The 19,304-nt window shown below is 36.7% G+C and overlaps 1 protein-coding gene across 1 annotated transcript in view; it reads left to right on the top strand.

Moving 5' to 3' along the window:
• Window positions 1-19,304, top strand: part of CNTN5 (contactin 5) — a 990,860-nt gene that overhangs the window by 736,294 nt on the left and 235,262 nt on the right. The window contains exon 14 of the mRNA XM_053705588.1: window positions 93-251. Within this exon, the coding sequence (XP_053561563.1) occupies window positions 93-251 (159 nt within the window). The remainder of the gene's footprint in view (window positions 1-92; window positions 252-19,304) is intronic.

Here is a 19,304-nt window from a genome sequence, read left to right as displayed (position 1 = left end):
GGAACATGTATGTAGTTTAGAATTAGAACTGACTTGCTCAGGATTTTATTCTCTTAATCTGCAGTGCCTAATTTAAGGTCTTATTTTTGTAGGTCCTCCAGGACCCCCTGGGGTTGTAATTGTAGAGGAAATTACAGAAAGTACAGCAACTCTGTCCTGGAGTCCCGGAGCTGACAATCACAGCCCTATTATCTATTACAACCTTCAAGCCCGCAGTCCATTTTCGCTTGGCTGGCAGACTGTGAAAACAGGTAGGCTTTTTTTATTTCAAGTGTAAGATACACGGCAAAATTGGAATTGTAGATTAAATCACTTATAAAAAATGTCATGTGAGTACAACTTGAGATTTTTATTGTGTGCTCCAGAATGTGATATGCTAAAAAAATCCTAAATAAGATAAAATGATATAAGGTTTTGTGGAATAACGTTAATGTTGCAGTGAAACCTTTCCTTTTCTTTTCTTTTTTAAAGAACTGAGTTTACAATAGTGCACACACTAACACATTATATGAAAATATCTTTCACAATGATGATATAACCCAAGAGCTTAAAGGGACATTAGACAATCCCTTTATTACCAAATTCCTAGTTTTGCATAACCAACACTGTTATTGTATTAATTCACTTTTTACCTCTGTGATTATCCTGTATCTAGGCCTTTACAAACTGCCCCCTTATTTCAGTTCTTTTGACAGACTTGCATTTTAGCCAATCAGTGCTGACTCCTAGGTAATTCCATGTGCATGAGCACAGTGTTATCTATAAATTACACACATGAACTAACACCCTCTAGTGGTGAAAACTGTTAAAATGCATTCAGATAAGAGGCGGCTTTCAAGGTCTAAGACATTGGAATATGAAACTACTAGGTTTAGTTTTCAACTAAGAATACCAAGAGAACAAAAGCAAAATTGGTGATAAAAGTAAATTGGAAAGTTGTTTAAAATTACATGCCCTATCTGAATCAGTTTGTCCCTGTAAACTTTCATCGTTCAAATAGAGCATGGGATTTTAAAAGATTTTATCAATTCACGTCTGTTAACAAATTTCATTTTTTCTCTTGGTATGCTTTGTTAAAGTTTAGGATCAGCAATGCACCACTTAGACATAGCTTGCTGGTTATTGGTGGATATGCACATATACCTTTTTGTCATTGGCTAACGAGACATGTTTAGATGTGTTATGGGTAATGACAAAGAATGAATGCTCCTTTCTGTGCTAAATATAATCTTACAATCACATTAAAGCCTACTAAAAAGTTGGCAACACGAAAATAGAAAAGGGGTTTCTTTACAGCTATTTGAATTTGCATCGACTGTGAACTCACTGCAAACAGCTTAGGAAAGTGGGATAAAAAGCCATAAATTACACTACTTTTAAAACAAAATAGAAATGTCATTTTTTAGACAACTCAGCTGGATGGGCCAGGCAACAAGGTTTTGTAGACACCCCTCAGTAAATTATCACCCTTTAAAGGATAATAAGTTACATTAATACAAAAGGGGTTAGTTTACATTACAAAATTTGAGCCAACAACATGAAGTACTGCAGAGAAAATGGCAATGGTTTAGATCAGGGCAGGGAAGAAGATTGGAAATGTTACAGTAACCCTGCAAAAGAACTCTCATGCTTACAGTTCCTCCCTGTTTACCTCTCAAGGCCACTGCTCCATCACCAGCTTTACATGATATTGGAAACACCATTTTAAGCATATGCCCTCATTTTACATGGTGCAAGTGTTAGCATATACGGTTCCTTCACAGTCTGTTGTAAGGCTGGTGCTTCTGAACTTTTTACTGCAGTCTCCACCAAAATGGCACCAAAGGTGTTTGCACAGCTTCAAAAATGGGGTCTATGATTTTATAAAGGCAGATTTTATAAATATTATGAATTTTGTATTAAACTCACATTTGGATCTGCAGTTGCATCCAGTCACACTGGCCGGGCTACTGAAGTGTATAGAGAAATGAATGCTTTACACAAGAGGACAGACTAGAATAACCAGCTACTTTTGTCTCTAGCTCACTGCTATAATAAACTCAAACCTGAGTTTTATAATAGGGTCCTGAGAGTTTTAAAAAATGACTTTACATTATACCCCTCACTGATGGATTTAGTGAATGTTTTTAACCTTAAAAGAGAGACAAAACACTTTCCGATTGTTATATAAAATGTTTAATTATTTGCAGTAAAACAAAATTGCAATATTCTTTCAAAATTATTTATTTTGCCCCAGTTTCTTTGATTAAACTTTGTAAATTCTGGGTTTACCAAATTTAGCCAAATGGTGAGTGGAGTTTAACCATTTAAAAGCAATTACAGAAAACAAAGGGCTAGATTACAAGTGGAGCGCTAATTTATTGGGCTCCCGCAAACTGGCAAATTTTCTGTTTGCAGGAGTACAATAATTAACCAGCCGTTACAAATGGCTAGTTATTGCTACTGTAACCTTGCGGTAGCAATTAGCACTCCAAAAATTAACTAGAGATTAGATTGCTGATTAATTTTCTAAAATTGCCTCAAATTCCCTCAAAATAGAGGGCATTGTAGTTTTTTTATAAAAAATAATCTAGCTTTTTTTTTTATAAAAAAAAATAACCGCACTAGGCAGCTTTGGGGCTTTAAACTTGGTGGGAGAGGGAGAAAAAAACACACTGAAAAGTGCCTTTTCATTGTGGTCTATGGGAAATGTGTGTTCCCAGTAAATATATATCTATATGATTGTATTTATGTGTTAATATGTGTACAAGTATATATATATATACATATATATTAAAAAATGCTGCGCTACATACCTCCTTCGCTGCACAAGGTTCTAATGTCTTTGACAGCATCAGAAAGAGGCAAGAGGCTCCTATAGGAGCCTATGGAAGCACGCTCTCGTGAGCGCAATGCTTCCTATCTTGTGAGCGCAATGCTTCCTATCTCGTGAGCGCAATGCTTCCTATCTCGTGAGCGCAATGCTTCCTATCTCATGAGCGCAATGCTTCCTATCTCGTGAGCGCAATGCTTCCTATCAATGCGAACATGAGCTTGTGTTCGCATTGCGATTAACTTGTAATATCAGCCCACATTATAGTTTGCTGGTATTACAAAGGGGACCTCTAATATCGCTTGCATGCAAGTGATATTTAGCGCTCCATTTGTAATCTGGTCCATTGGGGTCAATTTATTAAATGCCGGGAGGACATGATTGGCTGTAGCGAATCATGTCCGCCTGGCATTTAACATTCCACAAACATTTCTTGTGAAATGTTTGTGCAATGCCACCCCCTGCACATTCACGGCCAATCGGCCGCTATCAGGGGTGTCAATCATCCTGATCGTATCTGATCAGAATACGACAGCTGCTTCTTAACTTCTGTTTCTGGCGAGACAGAAACTACGGGGGTAGATAGCAGCATCTGCTGCTTATTAAATCTACCCCTTAGTGTTATTATTGTTTGCATTCTGTTGATATGTTTGCAACAAAAAACTTCATACAAATTTTCCAGAAAATACTCTACATTTATAAAACACACTACACAAATGCTTGAACAACTTTTAGTGAATTTAAACATCTCATTTGTGCCTAAATCAAACACCTTTACAGATTCACAGCCAATAAACAAGCTTTAGAGAATTGAGCCATAAGGGACAGTAAAGATCAAATGAAACTTTCATGATACAGATGCAAGCAAGTGCATGCAATATTAAACAACTCTTCAGTTTACATCTGTTCTAATGTCATTTGCTTTGGTCACTTGGTCTCCTTTGTTGGAAATCATACCTAGGTAGGATTAGGAATGCACTCCTGGGAGATAACTGGTTATGGGTGGTTGCACAAATATGCCTCTTGTCATTGGCTGCCCAGATGTGTTCAGCTAGTTCCCAGTGGTTCATTGTTGCTACTTCAACAAAGTATACTAAGAGAATGAAGCACATTTGCTAATATAAGTACATTGTAAATTTGTTTAATATTGCATGATCTGTCTGTACCATGAAGGAAACAATTTGGGTTGCCTGTCCTGTTACCTTTTGTAGCAGTTACCACACCACCATATGTTAATGCTAGGGCATCATTCTTTAGCGGCTATCAACCTTATCCTTTATTTTATCAGTTGTAGAAAGATTTGAAGGGACACAAATGTGGAAGAAAGAAAATGCTGTAATTTGTTACTTAATTTTACTGTTGCATTATTGTGTCCCTTTAACCCCTTAACGACCGAGGACGTGCAGGGTACGTCCTCAAAAAAAAGGCAGTTAATGTCTGAGAACGTACCCTGCACGTCCTCGGTTTGGAAAGCAGCTGGAAGCGATCCTGCTCGCTTCCAGCTGCTTTCCGGTTATTGCAGTGATGCCTCGATATGGAGGCATCCTGCAATAACTTTTTTAAGCCATCCGGTGCAGAGAGAGCCACTCTGTGGCCCTCTCTGCACCGGAGATCGGTGGCTCCCTGCGTTGGTGGGTGGGAGCCGGACCGGGAGGCGGGTGGCGGCCATCGATGGCCCTGGTTATGTGCAGGGGGGGCGGGATCATGGGCGGGGATGAGCGGGGGTGCGCACGGACGCGCGCGCGTGCACGGGACAGCTGCCAGTACCCAAGATGGCCCCCAATGAGGCAGAGGGGATGGTCAGTGAGCGGTTTTGGGGGGGATCAGGGAGGTTGGGGGCTAAGGGGGGGATCCTACAACCTAGCATATGTAAATATGCTAAATTTTTTTTTTTTTTTTTTAAAAAAACCCTTTTATTTTAGTACTGGCAGACTTTCTGCCAGTACTTAAGATGGCGGGGACAATTGTGGGGTGGGGGAGGGAAGGGAGCTGTTTGGGAGGGATCAGGGGGTGGGATGTGTCAGGTGGGAGGCTGATCTCTACACTAAAGCTAAAATTAATCCTGCAAGCTCCCTACAAACTCCCTAATTAACCCCTTCACTGCTAGCCAGAATACACGTGTGAGGCGCAGCAGGATTTAGCGGCCTTCTAATTACCAGAAAGCAACGCCAAAGTCATATATGTCTGCTATTTCTGAACAAAGGGGATCCCAGACAAGTATTTACAACCATTTGTGCCATAATTGTACAAGCTGTTTGTAAATTATTTCAGTGAGAAACCTAAAATTGTGAAAAATTTTACTTTTTTTTCAATTTGATCGCATTTGGCGGTGAAATGGTGGCATGAAATATACCAAAATGTGCCTAGATCAATACTTGGGGTTGTCTACTATACTACACTAAAGCTAAAATTAACCCTACAAGCTCCCTAAAAGCTCCCTAATTAACCCCTTAACTGCTGGGCATAATACACTTGTGGTGCGCAGTGGCATTTAGCGGCCTTCTAATTACCAAAAAGCAACGCCAAAGCCATATATGTCTGCTATTTCTGAACAAAGGGGATCCCAGAGAAGAATTTACAACCATTTATGCCATAATTGCACAAGTTGTTTGTAAATAATTTCAGTGAGAAACCAAAAGTTTGTGAAAAAATTTGTGAAAAAGTGAACGATTTTTTGTATTTGATCGCATTTGGCGGTGAAATGGTGGTATGAAATATACCAAAATTGTCCTAGATCAATACTTTGGGATGTCTACTAAAAAAAAAAATATACATGTCAAGGGATATTCAGGGATTCCTGAAAGATATTAGTGTTCTAATGTAACTAGCGCTAATTTTGGAAAAAAGTGGTTTGGAAATAGCAAAGTGCTACTTGTATTTATGGCCCTATAACTTGCAAAAAAAGCAAAGAACATGTAAACATTGGGTATTTCTAAAATCAGGACAAAATTTTGAAACTATTTAGCATGGGTGTTTTTTGGTGGTTGTAGATATGTAACAGATTTTGGGGGTCAAAGTTAGAAAAAGTGTGTTTTTTTCAATTTTTCCTCATATTTTATATTTTTTTTATAGTAAATTATAAGATATGATGAAAATAATGGTATCTTTAGAAAGTCCATTTAGTGGCGAGAAAAACGGTATATAATATGTGTGGTTACAGTAAATGAGTAAGAAGAAAATTACAGCTAAACACAAACACCGCAAAAAATGTAAAAATAGCCTTGGTCCCAAACGGACAGAAAATGGAAAAGTGCTGTGGTCATTAAGGGGTTAACAACCCATATAACCCCTGTAATGGGTTAAGCACCTAGTTAAAGTCAGCTTCAGAGCAGCAATGCACTACTGGGTGCTAGCTGAGCACATCTGGTGAGCCAATGACAACAGGCATATGTGTGTAGCTACCAATCAGCAGCTAGCTCTCAGCAGTACATTGCTGCTCCTGAGCCTACCTAGCTTTTTAAACAAAGGATACCAAAATAACTAAGTAAATCTGGTAACAGAAGTAAACTGAAAAGCCTATTGAAGGGATACTAAACACAAATTTTTTTCTTTCTTGATCCGGATAGATTATGCAATTTTAAGCAACTTTCTAATTTAATCCTATAATCAATGTTTCTTCATTCTCTTGATATCTTTATTTCAAAAACAGGAATGAAAAATTTGGAGCTGGCCCATTTTTGGTTCAGGGCCCTGGATAGTGCTTGCTGATCGGCAGCTACATTTAGCCATCCAATCAGCAAGCGCAACTCAGGTGCTGAACCTAAAATGGACCGGCTCCAAAGTTTTCATTCTTGCTTTTTCAAATAAAGATATCAAAAGAACAAAGAACAATTGATAATAGGAGTTAATTAGAAAGTTGCTTAAAATGGCATGCTCTATCTGAATCAGGTTTATTATCCCTTTAATATTCCATGCTCTGTCTGAATTATGAAAGTTTAATTTTGGATTTCATGTTCCTTTAATCATTGGTATTTATGAAAATAAAACAAATAAATAATTATTTGGTTTAATAGAGATAACCAGATAATTCTCCCAACTCTCTTCCTGTATGAATATAGTACTAAAATGGTCATTTTTATATATGATTACACCATACTTAGAGACTTTATTAAAATAGAGAATACAGTGGATTTCAGAAACAAAACAAAACAAATATAGGTCTGTTTTCCATAGGACATTTTTAGAATTTGTTATTTTTAACTTGAGTTATTTTTTCATAGCAACTAAATGTAAAATCCAGTTAATATGAATAGGAATGTGAATGTTTGTAAATCATAAAAAATACCCCACATTTCTACTAGTTAGCGTTAAATTTTTTTTTATTTTTTTCTCTATCCGCTCATCAAACTTTTGCAAAAAAAATGCACCACTTAGACATAGCTTGCTGGTTATTGGTGAATATGCACGTATACCTTTTTGTCATTGGCTAACGAGACATGTTTAGATGTGTTATGGGTAATGACAAAGAATGAATGCTCCTTTCTGTGCTAAATATAATCTTACAATCACATTAAAGTCTACTAAAAAGTTGGCAACATGAAAATAGAAAAGGGGGTTCTGTACAGCTATATGAATTTACATTGACTGTGAACTCACTGCAAACAGCTTAGGAAAGTGGGATAAGAAGCCATAAATTACACTACTTTTAAAACAAAAAAGAAATGTCATTTTTTGGACAACTCAGCTGGATGGGCAGGGCATCAAGGTTTTGTAGACACCCCTCAGTAAATTATCACCCTTTAAAGGATAATAAGTTACATTAATACAAAAGGGGTTAGTTTACATTACAAAATTTGAGCCAACAAAATGAAGTACTGCAGAGAAAATGGCAATGGTTTAGATCAGGGCAGAAAAGAAGATTGGAAATGTTACAGTAACCCTGCAAAATAACTCTCATGCTTACAGTTCCTCCCTGTTTACCTCTCAAGGCCACTGCTCCATCACCAGCTTGACATGATATTGGAAACACCATTTTAAGCCTATGCCCTCATTTTACATGGTGCAAGTGTTAGCATATGCGGTTCCTTCACAGTCTGTTGTAAGGCTGGTGCTTCTGAACTTTTTACTGCAGTCTCCACCAAAATGGCACCAAAGGTGTTTGCACAGCTTCAAAAATGGGGTCTATGTAGTATTTGTAAATATTGAGGGTTAAAATACTTTTCTATAAAACAGAGCAAAGGCAGATTTTATAAATATTATGAATTTTGTATTAAACTCACATTTTTATCTGCAGTTGCATCCAGTCACACTGGCCGGGCTACTGAAGTGTATAGAGAAATGAATGCTTTACACAAGAGGACAGACTAGAATAGCCAGCTACTTTTGTCTCTAGCTCACTGCTATAATAAACTCAAACCTGAGTTTTATAATAGGGTCCTGAGAGTTTTAAAATATGACTTTACATTATACCCCTCACTGATGGATTTAGTGAATGTTTTTAACCTTAAAAGAGAGACAAAACACTTTACGATTGTTATATAAAATGTTTAATTATTTGCAGTAAAACAAAATTGCAATATTCCTTCAAAATTATTTATTTTGCCCCATTTCCATTGATTAAACTTTGTAAATTCTGGGTTTACCAAATTTAGCCAAATGGTGAGTGGAGTTTAACCATTTAAAATCAATTACAGAAAACAAAGGGCTAGATTACAAGTGGAGCGCTAAATTAATTGGCTCCCTCAAACTGGCAAATTTGTTGTTTGCAAGAGTGCAATAATTAGAAAAAAGAAGATAGAAAAAACTTGCGCTGAAGACACTTAGGTTATGCTTCACATTAAATAACAAGCAATCCAAAACCTGATACAAAAGATATAGCAAAAAGAGGAAGTGATTCATATGAAGCGCCAAAAATAATAATATTTCCAGCTTAAAATCTAAAAATATACAAGCAGTATAAAATGATTAATATATATATATATATATACTATAAAAAAAAGGGGGGGGGGTTATCTGGTATATAAAGTAAAATAAAATACCATATCAAACCTACTGTGATACACCATGCAGTATCTGGATTAAATAGTAAACCTCTGCGTTGTCTATTATGACAGTATCAATAATATGTGGCTAGTTAAAGAAACACCTCAAACAACCATTGTTTAAAAAATGTGATATTTTATTGAAATGGATAAAATACGAAAATAAAATTAATTAGTTTAATTGATGCATGAATTTAAATACTAATACTATAAATAATATAAATAATACTAAAATCTCCCTAATTGAAAATCTCTGAGGGAAGTTCAAAGAAGGATATATGCACCTTTAAAGTGCAATCATTTGTTTTGTAACCATTCCAATATGAAATATATAGCCACAGTCCTTAAAATTCTTTTGTATCCATATTTGTTATTTAGCGTAGTTAATCTTCCACAATTACCTTAAGTAAGTTATCCTCCTTAATGGTAAAGTCTTACTGCATATCCTTTGTGTTAAGTATTTGACTTTATCCGGTCAGACCAAACAAACAGTAGACCCATCGGTCAGCAATGTGTATGTTCCTTGATGCGATGCGTCCTCATCTCCATGCAAACCTAACAGCACGTCCAGCAATGCGGGATGATGTCACCTTCCAATAGCCAATCCGCAACGGCAACGCGTTTCAGCTCGTCAGAGCCTTTCTCAAGCCAATACGGAGTTTGATATTTGTGGTCTTCTTAAAGCCCAGATACAGGGCAGTCCTATTGTTTTTACAAGCCACTTCGTATATTACAAATTGTGTTTTTAGATTTATTTGTATATATCCTTAGTAACTGATGGTAAGTCACTGCATAAAATATGATTACCACAGGCTCAGAGATGATGTTAACATTTATCAGATCTTCTGTACAACAATTATAGAGGTTTAACCAATCCATCCATTATTTGTAATGATGCAGTAAAACAAATACGTTTTCAAACAAATACTAGACTCTGTCTCACAATAAGGGTCTGATATTAAAAAAACTATTAAAAATATATTATATATATAAGTAAAAAAGTTTTGATTGAATGTTAAAAAATGTTTTTAAATAAAATTTGATGACCATGATAAAAAATGTATCTTCATTTCATGAGAGGGGAGAAAAATAAATAAGTAAATGGCACAAAACGCCATATCAGTCAATAAAACAGTTTTTCTTATATATATATATTAGAATTTCAATAAAATTTTAAAAATTTAATAACAGTGATAAAAAAAACATTTCTTCATTTCATGAGAGGGGAGAAAAATAAATAGCACAGAAAAAATTACACTAGCAAAAAAGTATCAAAATATAAATATTATCAATATATTATTTGAGAAAACTACCTAATTCAAATTCGAGATTTAAGCCATATGGGCTTAGAGTATCCAAATTAAAAATCCATTTACCTTCTAGTTGTAATAGGCGATTAAATTTGTCTCCATCTCTTATTTTTTATTTTTTATTTTGCTAGCCCTGTATAGTTGAAGTGTTTTAGATTGCCACCATTACATTCTTTAAAATGTTTCGGCACTGGTAAATCTTTATTTCTCTCCTGGTCCATATTTTCTATCGATAAGATATGTTCACAAATTCTTTCCCTTAGCGGTCTTTCAAACTCGCCAACATATTGCATTCCACATTTACATTGGATAGCATATATAACATCCTTATCTGTACACCTTATACAGTCATTAATCCTGAATTCTTTTTTATTTACATTTGAAACAATAGATTTACTTTTTCTTGAGTGTCTGCAAGCCTTACAGATATGAGTACAATAATTAACCAGCCATTACAAGTGGCTGGTTATTTCTACCGCGACCTCGCTCTCATCAGCGCAATGCTTCCTATCAATATGAACAAATACATTACACATTATAGTTTGCTGGTATTACAAAGGGGAGCTCTAATATCTCTTGCATGCAAGCGATATTTAGTGCTCCTTTTGTAATCTGGTCTATTGGGGTCAATTTATTAAATGGCTGTAGCGAATCATGTCCCCACGGCTTTGCTAAATGCCGACAGCATATGCTGTCGGCATTTAACGTTGGACAAGCATTTCTTGTGAAATGGCTACCACCCATACATTTCAACAAAAAACTGTCACTTCATACAAATTTTCCAGAAAATACATTTATAAATACATTTATAAAACACACTACACAAATGCTTGAAAAACTTTGAGTTAATTTAAACATCCCATTTGTGCCTAAATCCACCACCTTTACAGATTCACAGCCAATAAACAAGCTTTAGAGAATTGAGCCATAAGGGACAGTAAAGATCAAATGAAACTTTCATGATACAGATGCAAGCAAGTGCATGCAATATTAAACAACTCTTCAGTTTACATCTGTTCTAATGTCATTTGCTTTGGTCACTTGGTCTCCTTTGTTGAAAAGCATAGTATCAGGAATGCAGTCCTGGGAGAGAGCTGGTTATGGGTGGTTGCACAAATATGCCTCTTGTCATTGGCTGCCCAGATGTGTTCAGCTAGCTCCCATTGGTTCATTGTTGCTACTTCAACAAAGTATACTAAGAGAATAAAGCACATTTGATAATATAAGTACATTGGAAATTTGTTTAAAATTGCATGATCTGTCTGTACCATAAGGGAAACAATTTGGGTTGCCTGTCCTGTTACCTTTTGTAGCAGTTACCACACCACCATATGTTAATGCTAGGGCATCATTCTTTAGCGGCTATCAGCCTTATCCTCCTTATCCTTTATTTTATCAGTTGTAGAAAGATTTGAAGGGACACAAATGTGGAAGAAATATAATTATTATGTTCCTTTAACAACCCATATAACCCCTGCAATGGGTTAAACACCTAGTTAAAGTCAGCTTCAGAGCAGCAATGCACTACTGGGTGCTGGCTGAGCACATCTGGTGAGCCAATGACAGAAGGACCTATAGCAGGTCTGAAACGTTGTATGTTTGTCTAAGACCCCACTAATGAAGAAATAAAGGTCTTTTAACTATTGGTGGCTGGAACAAATCATTATTTCTACTTGGAGTATTTGCAGGATAAGGCAGATCCTGGGTTCCGTGCCCCACAAGCCACATATCTGTTGGTGCTGTTTTCCACACTTTGCTTTGTAGGTACCAATCAACAGCTAGCTCTCAGCAGTACATTGCTGCTCCTGAGCCTACCTATATTTTTAAACAAAGGTTACCAAGAGAACTAAGTTAATCTGGTAACAGAAGTAAACTGAAAAGCCTATTAAATGGATACTAAACACAATTTTTTTTTCTTTCTTGATTCGGATAGATTATGCAATTTTAATCAACTTTCTAATTTAATCCTATAATCAATTTTTCTTCATTCTCTTGATATCTTTATTTAAAAAAGCAGGAATGAAAAATTTGGAGCTGGCCCATTTTTGGTTCAGAACCCTGGATAGTGCTTGCTGATCGGCAGCTACATTTAGCCATCCAATCAGAAAGCGCAACTCAGGTGCTGAACCTAAAATGGACCGGCTCCAAAGCTTTCATTCTTGCTTTTTCAAATAAAGATACCAAAAGAACAAAGAACAATTGAAAATAGGAGTTAATTAGAAAGTTGCTTAAAATTGCATGCTCTATCTGAATTATGAAAGAAAAAAATTGGGTTTATTATCCCTTTAATATTCCATGCTCTGTCTGAATTATGAAAGTTTAATTTTGGATTTCATGTTCCTTTAATCATTGGTATTTATGAAAATAAAACAAATAAATAATTATTTGGTTTAAAAGAGATAATCAGATAATCCTCCAAAATTCTCCCAACTCTCTTCCTGTATGAATATAGTACTAAAATGGTCATTTTTATATATGATTACACCATATGTAGAGACTTTATTAAAATAGAGAATACAGTGGATTTCAGAAACAAAACAAAACAAATATAGGTCTGTTTTCCATAGGACATATTTAGAATTTGTTATTTTTAACTTGAGTTCTTTTTTCATAGCAACTAAATGTAAAATCAAGTTAATATGAATAGGAATGTGAATGTTTGTAAATACATAAAAATACCCCACATTTCTACTAGTTAGCGTTAAAAAACATTTTTTTTCTCTATCCGCTCATCAAACTTTTGCAAAAGAAAACATCAACAATAAAACTTTTTTTTTATTTTCATTAAACTTTTACTGTCATATTGCGGTTAACGTAATGAGAATAAATTGCTCAAGCAAGACTTGCTACCCATACCCAGAGGAGAATTAATTGTATAACCTCTATGCAGTATCCCTAGTTACATTTATTCTCTGTCTTTTGAAAGATACAATAGCAGACGGTTAACAAGGATTCCCTGTAGGGATTCGGGGGGAATTTTGCTTGCCTGGCTGCTTCTTTAAAATGCCCTTGGCAAGTATGCAGCCCTGTATGGGGAAGGAAAGTATATAATTACCATGACATTCTCAGTTTGTGTCATAGACAAATTAAACAGAATGATTTTTTTTTGCCTACACCCCACTGACATTTGCCTAATTGTCACATAATAATATATCCAGCTCATATTATTGTATGGAAACTGACCTGTTAATAGAAACTTGGAACAAATGCAGGATTGGAGATATGATACAAAAATATATATTCAAAAGATTGAGAAGAATAAAAATATGAAAAATTGATTCGGCCATAATTGTCTGTAAGGTAATATTTCCTAAATTGTTGTAAGATAAAAAAGAATCTACAGGAATAATGATTATCTGTATTTTTTTCTGTTAAACTGTAAAGGAGAATGCCTGTACAAATGTTAAATAGACTTACTCAATAGCATGACCTATACATAGTTATTTCAAAGTTTTCACTGGGTTGGGAACAAGACTGGATATTTAGGTCAGAATTAAGTTAAAGGGACACTAAACCCAAGTTTTTTCTTTCATGATTCAGATAGAGCATGCAATTTTAAGCAACTTTCTAATTTACTCCTATTAACAATTTTTCTTTGTTCTCTTGGTATCTTAGCAGGAATTTAAGCAAAGGAGTTGGACCATTTTTGGTTCAGAACCTTTGGCAGTGTTTGCTGATTGGTGACTACATTTAGCCACAATTCAGCAAGAGCTACCCAGGATGTTTTTTCAAATAAAGATACCAAGAGAACAACAAAAATAGATAATAGGAGTAAATTGGAAAGTTGCTTAAAATTGCGTGCCCTATCTGAATCATGGAAAAAAATTGGGTTCCATATCTTTTTAATGTCTTATTATGAGGGCCCCACAGTTGAATGTCTTGATGAAAGGGAGCTTGGGATTTTGGTTCAAACAGCTGAGATTGGTAGGCAATAGTGAATGATGTCGCGAACCTAAAAAATTGGGTTCGCGAACGGCGAACGCGAACTTCCACAAAATAGGCAGGCAAATTTTAAAACCCACAGGGACTCTTTCTGGCCACAATAGTGATGGAAAAGTTGTTTCAAGGGCACTAACACCTGGACTGTGGCATGCCGGAGGGGGATCCATGGCAAAACTCCTATGGAAAATTACATAGTCTGGTTTTAATCCATAAAGGGCATAAATCACCTAACATTCCTAAATTGTTTGGAATAACGTGCTTTAAAACATCAGGTATGATGTTGTATTGATCAGGTAGTGTAAGGGTTACGCCCGCTTCACAGTGCGCAGTGTAGGTGATATACCTGCCCTGACCATGCTTTGCAGACCAGGTATCAGTGGTCAGATGGACCCTTGCCCCAACACTGTGTGCCAGACATGCCATTATAGCAGACTTATATGGCTTTGGCGTTGCTTTTTGGTAATTAGAAGGCTGCTAAATGCCACTGCGCACCACACGTGTTTTATGCCCAGCAGTGAAGGGGTTAATTAGGGAGCATGTAGGGAGCTTGTAGAGTTAATTTTAGCTTAAGTGTAGTGTAGTAGACAACCCAAAGTATTGATCTAGGCCCATTTTGGTATATTTCATGCCACTATTTCACCGCCAAATGCGATCAAATTTAAAAAAAACAAATTTTTTCGCAATTTTAGGTTTCTCACTGAAATTATTTACAAACAGCTTGTGCAATTATGGCACAAATGGTTGTAAATGCTTCTCTGGGATCCCCTTTGTTCAGAAATAGCAGACATATATGACTTTGGCGTTGCTTTTTGGTAATTAGAAGGCCGCCAAATGCTGCTGCGTATCACACATGTATTATGGCTAGCAGTGAAGGGGTTAATTAGGTAGTTTGTAGGGAGCTTGCAGGGTTAATTTTAGCTTTAGTGTAGAGATCAGCCTCCCACCTGACACATCAGACCCCCTGATCCCTCCCAAACAGCTCCCTTCCCTCCCCCACCCCACAATTGTCCCCGCCATCTTAAGTACTGGCAGAAATTCTGCCAGTACTAAAATAAAAGGTTTATTTTTTTTTTAGCATATTTACATATGCTGTGGTGTAGCATCCCCCCTTAGCCCCCAACCTCCCTGATCCCCCCCAAAACAGCTCTCTAACCCTCCCCATCTGCCTTATTGGCGGCCATCTTGGGTACTGGCAGCTGTCTGCTATTATTTCACAGTCAAAAAAGTGTTTTGTTTTTTTAAATGTACACTACTGTTACACCAGATATGAGTGGTGGCACTGGGCAAGTGGGCACAGTATACGCTGTAAGCCTGACACACACGCTGGCAGGCAGGCAACTGCAATTAGATTACACAGGAAAAAAAAAAAAATCAGACTGATGTTCTAGCCCTAAAAAGGGCTTTTTGGGGTGCTGTCCTTACAGCAGAGATCAGATGAGTCCTTCAGGACTGTAGTGGACACTGAATACACTAGCCTAGCTATCGATTTCCCTATTAAATCAGTAGCAGCTACACTGTCCCTCCTCTCACTAAGAATGCAGCTTCCAAATGAATCTAAAATGGATGCTGTTCAGGAGGTGGGAGGGTCTGGGAGGGAGGGTCTGCTGCTGATTGGCTGTAATGTGTATTCTGACTGTGAGGTACAGGGTCAAAGTTTACTCAATTATGACGAATAGGGGGCGGATCGAACATCGCATATGTTCGCCCGCCGAGGCAAACGCGAACATGCTATGTTCGCCGGCGAACTATTCGCAACATCACTAGTAGGCAACTTTCCAAGAATTGTAACATGCCAATGGTGGTATAACATGCTGAAAATGGTATGGTGCAAATCATGGCCAACAGCCAAGAAAGGTGGGCAATATGATTCATTGAACTCAGTGAGCTTTATGGAAGCAAATTTTATGTTTGATCTCAGTGTCTGAAGCTATGAACCATTCAATAAATGATATTGTAATTATAGCATAATAACAGGAGAGGTATAGACACACAGAATCAACCAGTAATTATAGCAAAGAGTAATTAATATAATTAGACAAAGTTTAGACTCTGTAAGTACAGAAAAACTTATAAAAAGTAAGTCACAATAATCAATAGGGAATTAATTTTCCTTGTATATCTTTTTTTAAAATTCTTCACAAAATACATAAAACTGAAATGAGAATATTAAATTACAAAGTTGCAAAGTCTTAATGATTATGAGCAAAATGTCAGAGCAAAATATAAAATTGACTGTACAGAAGCAAGTAAAAATATCATTTTATCACCAGAATTGATTGCACTACATTTATTGAAGTAACTCAAGTTATAAAATAACATCTCAAAAACATACAAAATTATTTGCAATATCTATCTATCTATCTATCTATCTATCTATCTATCTATCTATCTATCTATCTATCTCATCTATCTATCTATTTATCTATCAATCATCTATCTATCTATCAGTCAATCTATCTTTCTATCTATCTCATCTATCTATCTCTCTATCTATCATCTATCTATTTATCTATCAATCATCTATCTATCTATCTATCTATCTATCTATCTATCTATCTATCAATCTATTTATCTATCATCTATTTATCTATCAATCATCTGTCTATCTATCTATCTATCTATCTATCTATCTATCTATCTATCTATCTATCTATCTATCTATCTGGTGCAGACTTTAAATATACTGATTAAAAATAATTTTCATTATTTTATTTTGTTAGTTTATAGAGCATTTAAGTCAGTTAATGATAAGGTACTTTAGATAATAAAATCAGAGTTCCCCTAGCCTTAGACGAGTCAAATCCCTGCTCTTTGTGTGATTCTGGAAATATGGGGGCTATATCAGAGCACTGTGTGTGTTATTGGCAATACAGGAGTTTAATTGGTGCTTTCTGTGCGTTACTGGAAATATGGGGGCTATATCAGAGCACTGTGTGTGTTATTGGCAATACAGGAGTTTAATTGCTGCTTTCTGTGTGTTACTGGAAATATGGGGGCTATATCAGAGCACTGTGTGTGTTATTGGCAATACAGGAGTTTAATTGCTGCTTTCTGTGCGTTACTGGAAATATGGGGGCTATATCAGAGCACTGTGTGTGTTATTGGCAATACAGGAGTTTAATTGCTGCTTTCTGTGCGTTACTGGAAATATGGGGGTTATATCAGAGCACTGTGTGTGTTATTGGCAATACAGCAGTTTAATTGGTGCTTTCTGTGCGTTACTGGAAATATAGTCCTTGCACTCTGAGGATTGCCAATAACACAACAGTTGAATCACTACTTTCTCTGTGAGTTACTGGTAACACTGAGTGTAATTTCTGTCCTGTGTATATAACTGGGAATAAAGGGGTTGCATCTATTCACATTGCGTATTACTGGCATATAGGGGTTGTATCTCTATACTGTGTTTGTTAGTGGCAATAAGGTAAATAAATTGTTGTACTTTATTAAAGGGACATGGAACCCAAAAATGTTTTTTCACGTTTTAGGCAGAACATACATTTTTCAACAACTTTCCAGATTACTTCTATTATCACATTTGCTTCATTCTCTTGGTATCAATTGTTGAAGGAGCAGCAATGCTGTACTGGTTTCTAACTGAACACATGGGGTGAGCCAATGACAATAGCTTTATATATACAGCCACCAATTAACAGCTAGCAACCAGATGCATTTCTGCTCCTGATCTTACATAGAAAAACCCTTCAACAACGTATAACAAGAGAAAGAAGCAAATGAAATAATATTAGTGTATAGGAAAATTGTATGTTCTGTCTGAATCATGAATGTCTTATTATGAATTTACTGTCACTTTAATGGAACTATGGGGTGAAATCCCTCCATTGTGGTTTACTGGCAAAAACATGGTTAAAAATCTGCATTATGGGCATAGTGGGGGTTCTATAGGTATGAATAAGTAGAAACAGTTGTGGTCCCTGATCAGTATTGAAGCCTTAGGGGTAGGTTTACCAATGTCTGTCCAACATGATATGCTGTAGGGTATCATGTCCGACAGACATCTCTGAATGCTGACATGATATGCTGTAGGGTATCATGACCAACAGACATCTCTGAATGCTGACAGGATATGCTGTAGGGTATCATGACCAACAGACATCGCTGAATGCTGACATGATATGCTGTAGGGTATCATGACCAACAGACATCGCTGAATGCTGACATGATATGCTGTAGGGTATCATGTCCAACAGACATCACTGAATGCTGACAGGATATGCTGTAGGGTATCATGACCAACAGACATCTCTGAATGCTGACATGATATGCTGTAGGGTATCATGACCAACAGACATCACTGAATGCTGACATGATATGCTGTAGAGTATCATGACCAACAGACATCTCTGAATGCTGACATGATATGCTGTAGGGTATCATGACCAACAGACATCGCTGAATGCTGACATGATATGCTGTAGGGTATCATGACCAACAGACATCGCTGAATGCTGACATGATATGCTGTAGGGTATCATGACCAACAGACATCGCTGAATGCTGACATGATATGCTGTAGGGTATCATGTCCGACAGACATCTCTGAATGCTGACATGATATGCTGTAGGGTATCATGACCAACAGACATCGCTGAATGCTGACATGATATGCTGTAGGGTATCATGACCAACAGACATCGCTGAATGCTGACATGATATGCTCTAGGGTATCATGTCCAACAGACATCACTGAATGCTGACAGGATATGCTGTAGGGTAACCAATCCTTAATGAGCGCTCCACTCCGCTGCTAGCACCTCTCTTTTTCGGCTTGTACTGCTTACACGCTAACTCCTTGTCACACACGCAACGCTGTAAGGTTTCCCAACCTCAGCGCTCCTCACGGGAACTCACCACTGACAACTATATTCCGGCCCATTGCAAAGTGAATAGGGAGAGCTTCACCAAAACTCCCCGGGAAAGCAAACAGAACAAAAGAACCAGTATCCTTGCAATAAGGTACTTCAGGTCAGGGACAAACACAGGATGCTTTACATTGCCATAAAAAAGCTTTATTTGAAAAATTGCTAAAAGGAGGACTGAAAACGTCCAGGTTAACAGGTCACAATTTTTCAAATAAAGCTTTTTTACGGCAATGTAAAGCATCCTGTGTTTGTCCCTGACCTGAAGTACCTGAGTGCAAGGATACCGGTTCTTTTGTTCTATATGCTGTAGGGTATCATATCCAACAGACATCGCTGAATGCTGACATGATATGCTGTAGGGTATCATGTCCGACAG

Source organism: Bombina bombina, chromosome 3, assembly GCF_027579735.1.
Source record: "Bombina bombina isolate aBomBom1 chromosome 3, aBomBom1.pri, whole genome shotgun sequence".
Lineage (NCBI taxonomy): Eukaryota > Metazoa > Chordata > Amphibia > Anura > Bombinatoridae > Bombina > Bombina bombina.
This window is presented reverse-complemented; position numbering and strand designations above follow the sequence as displayed.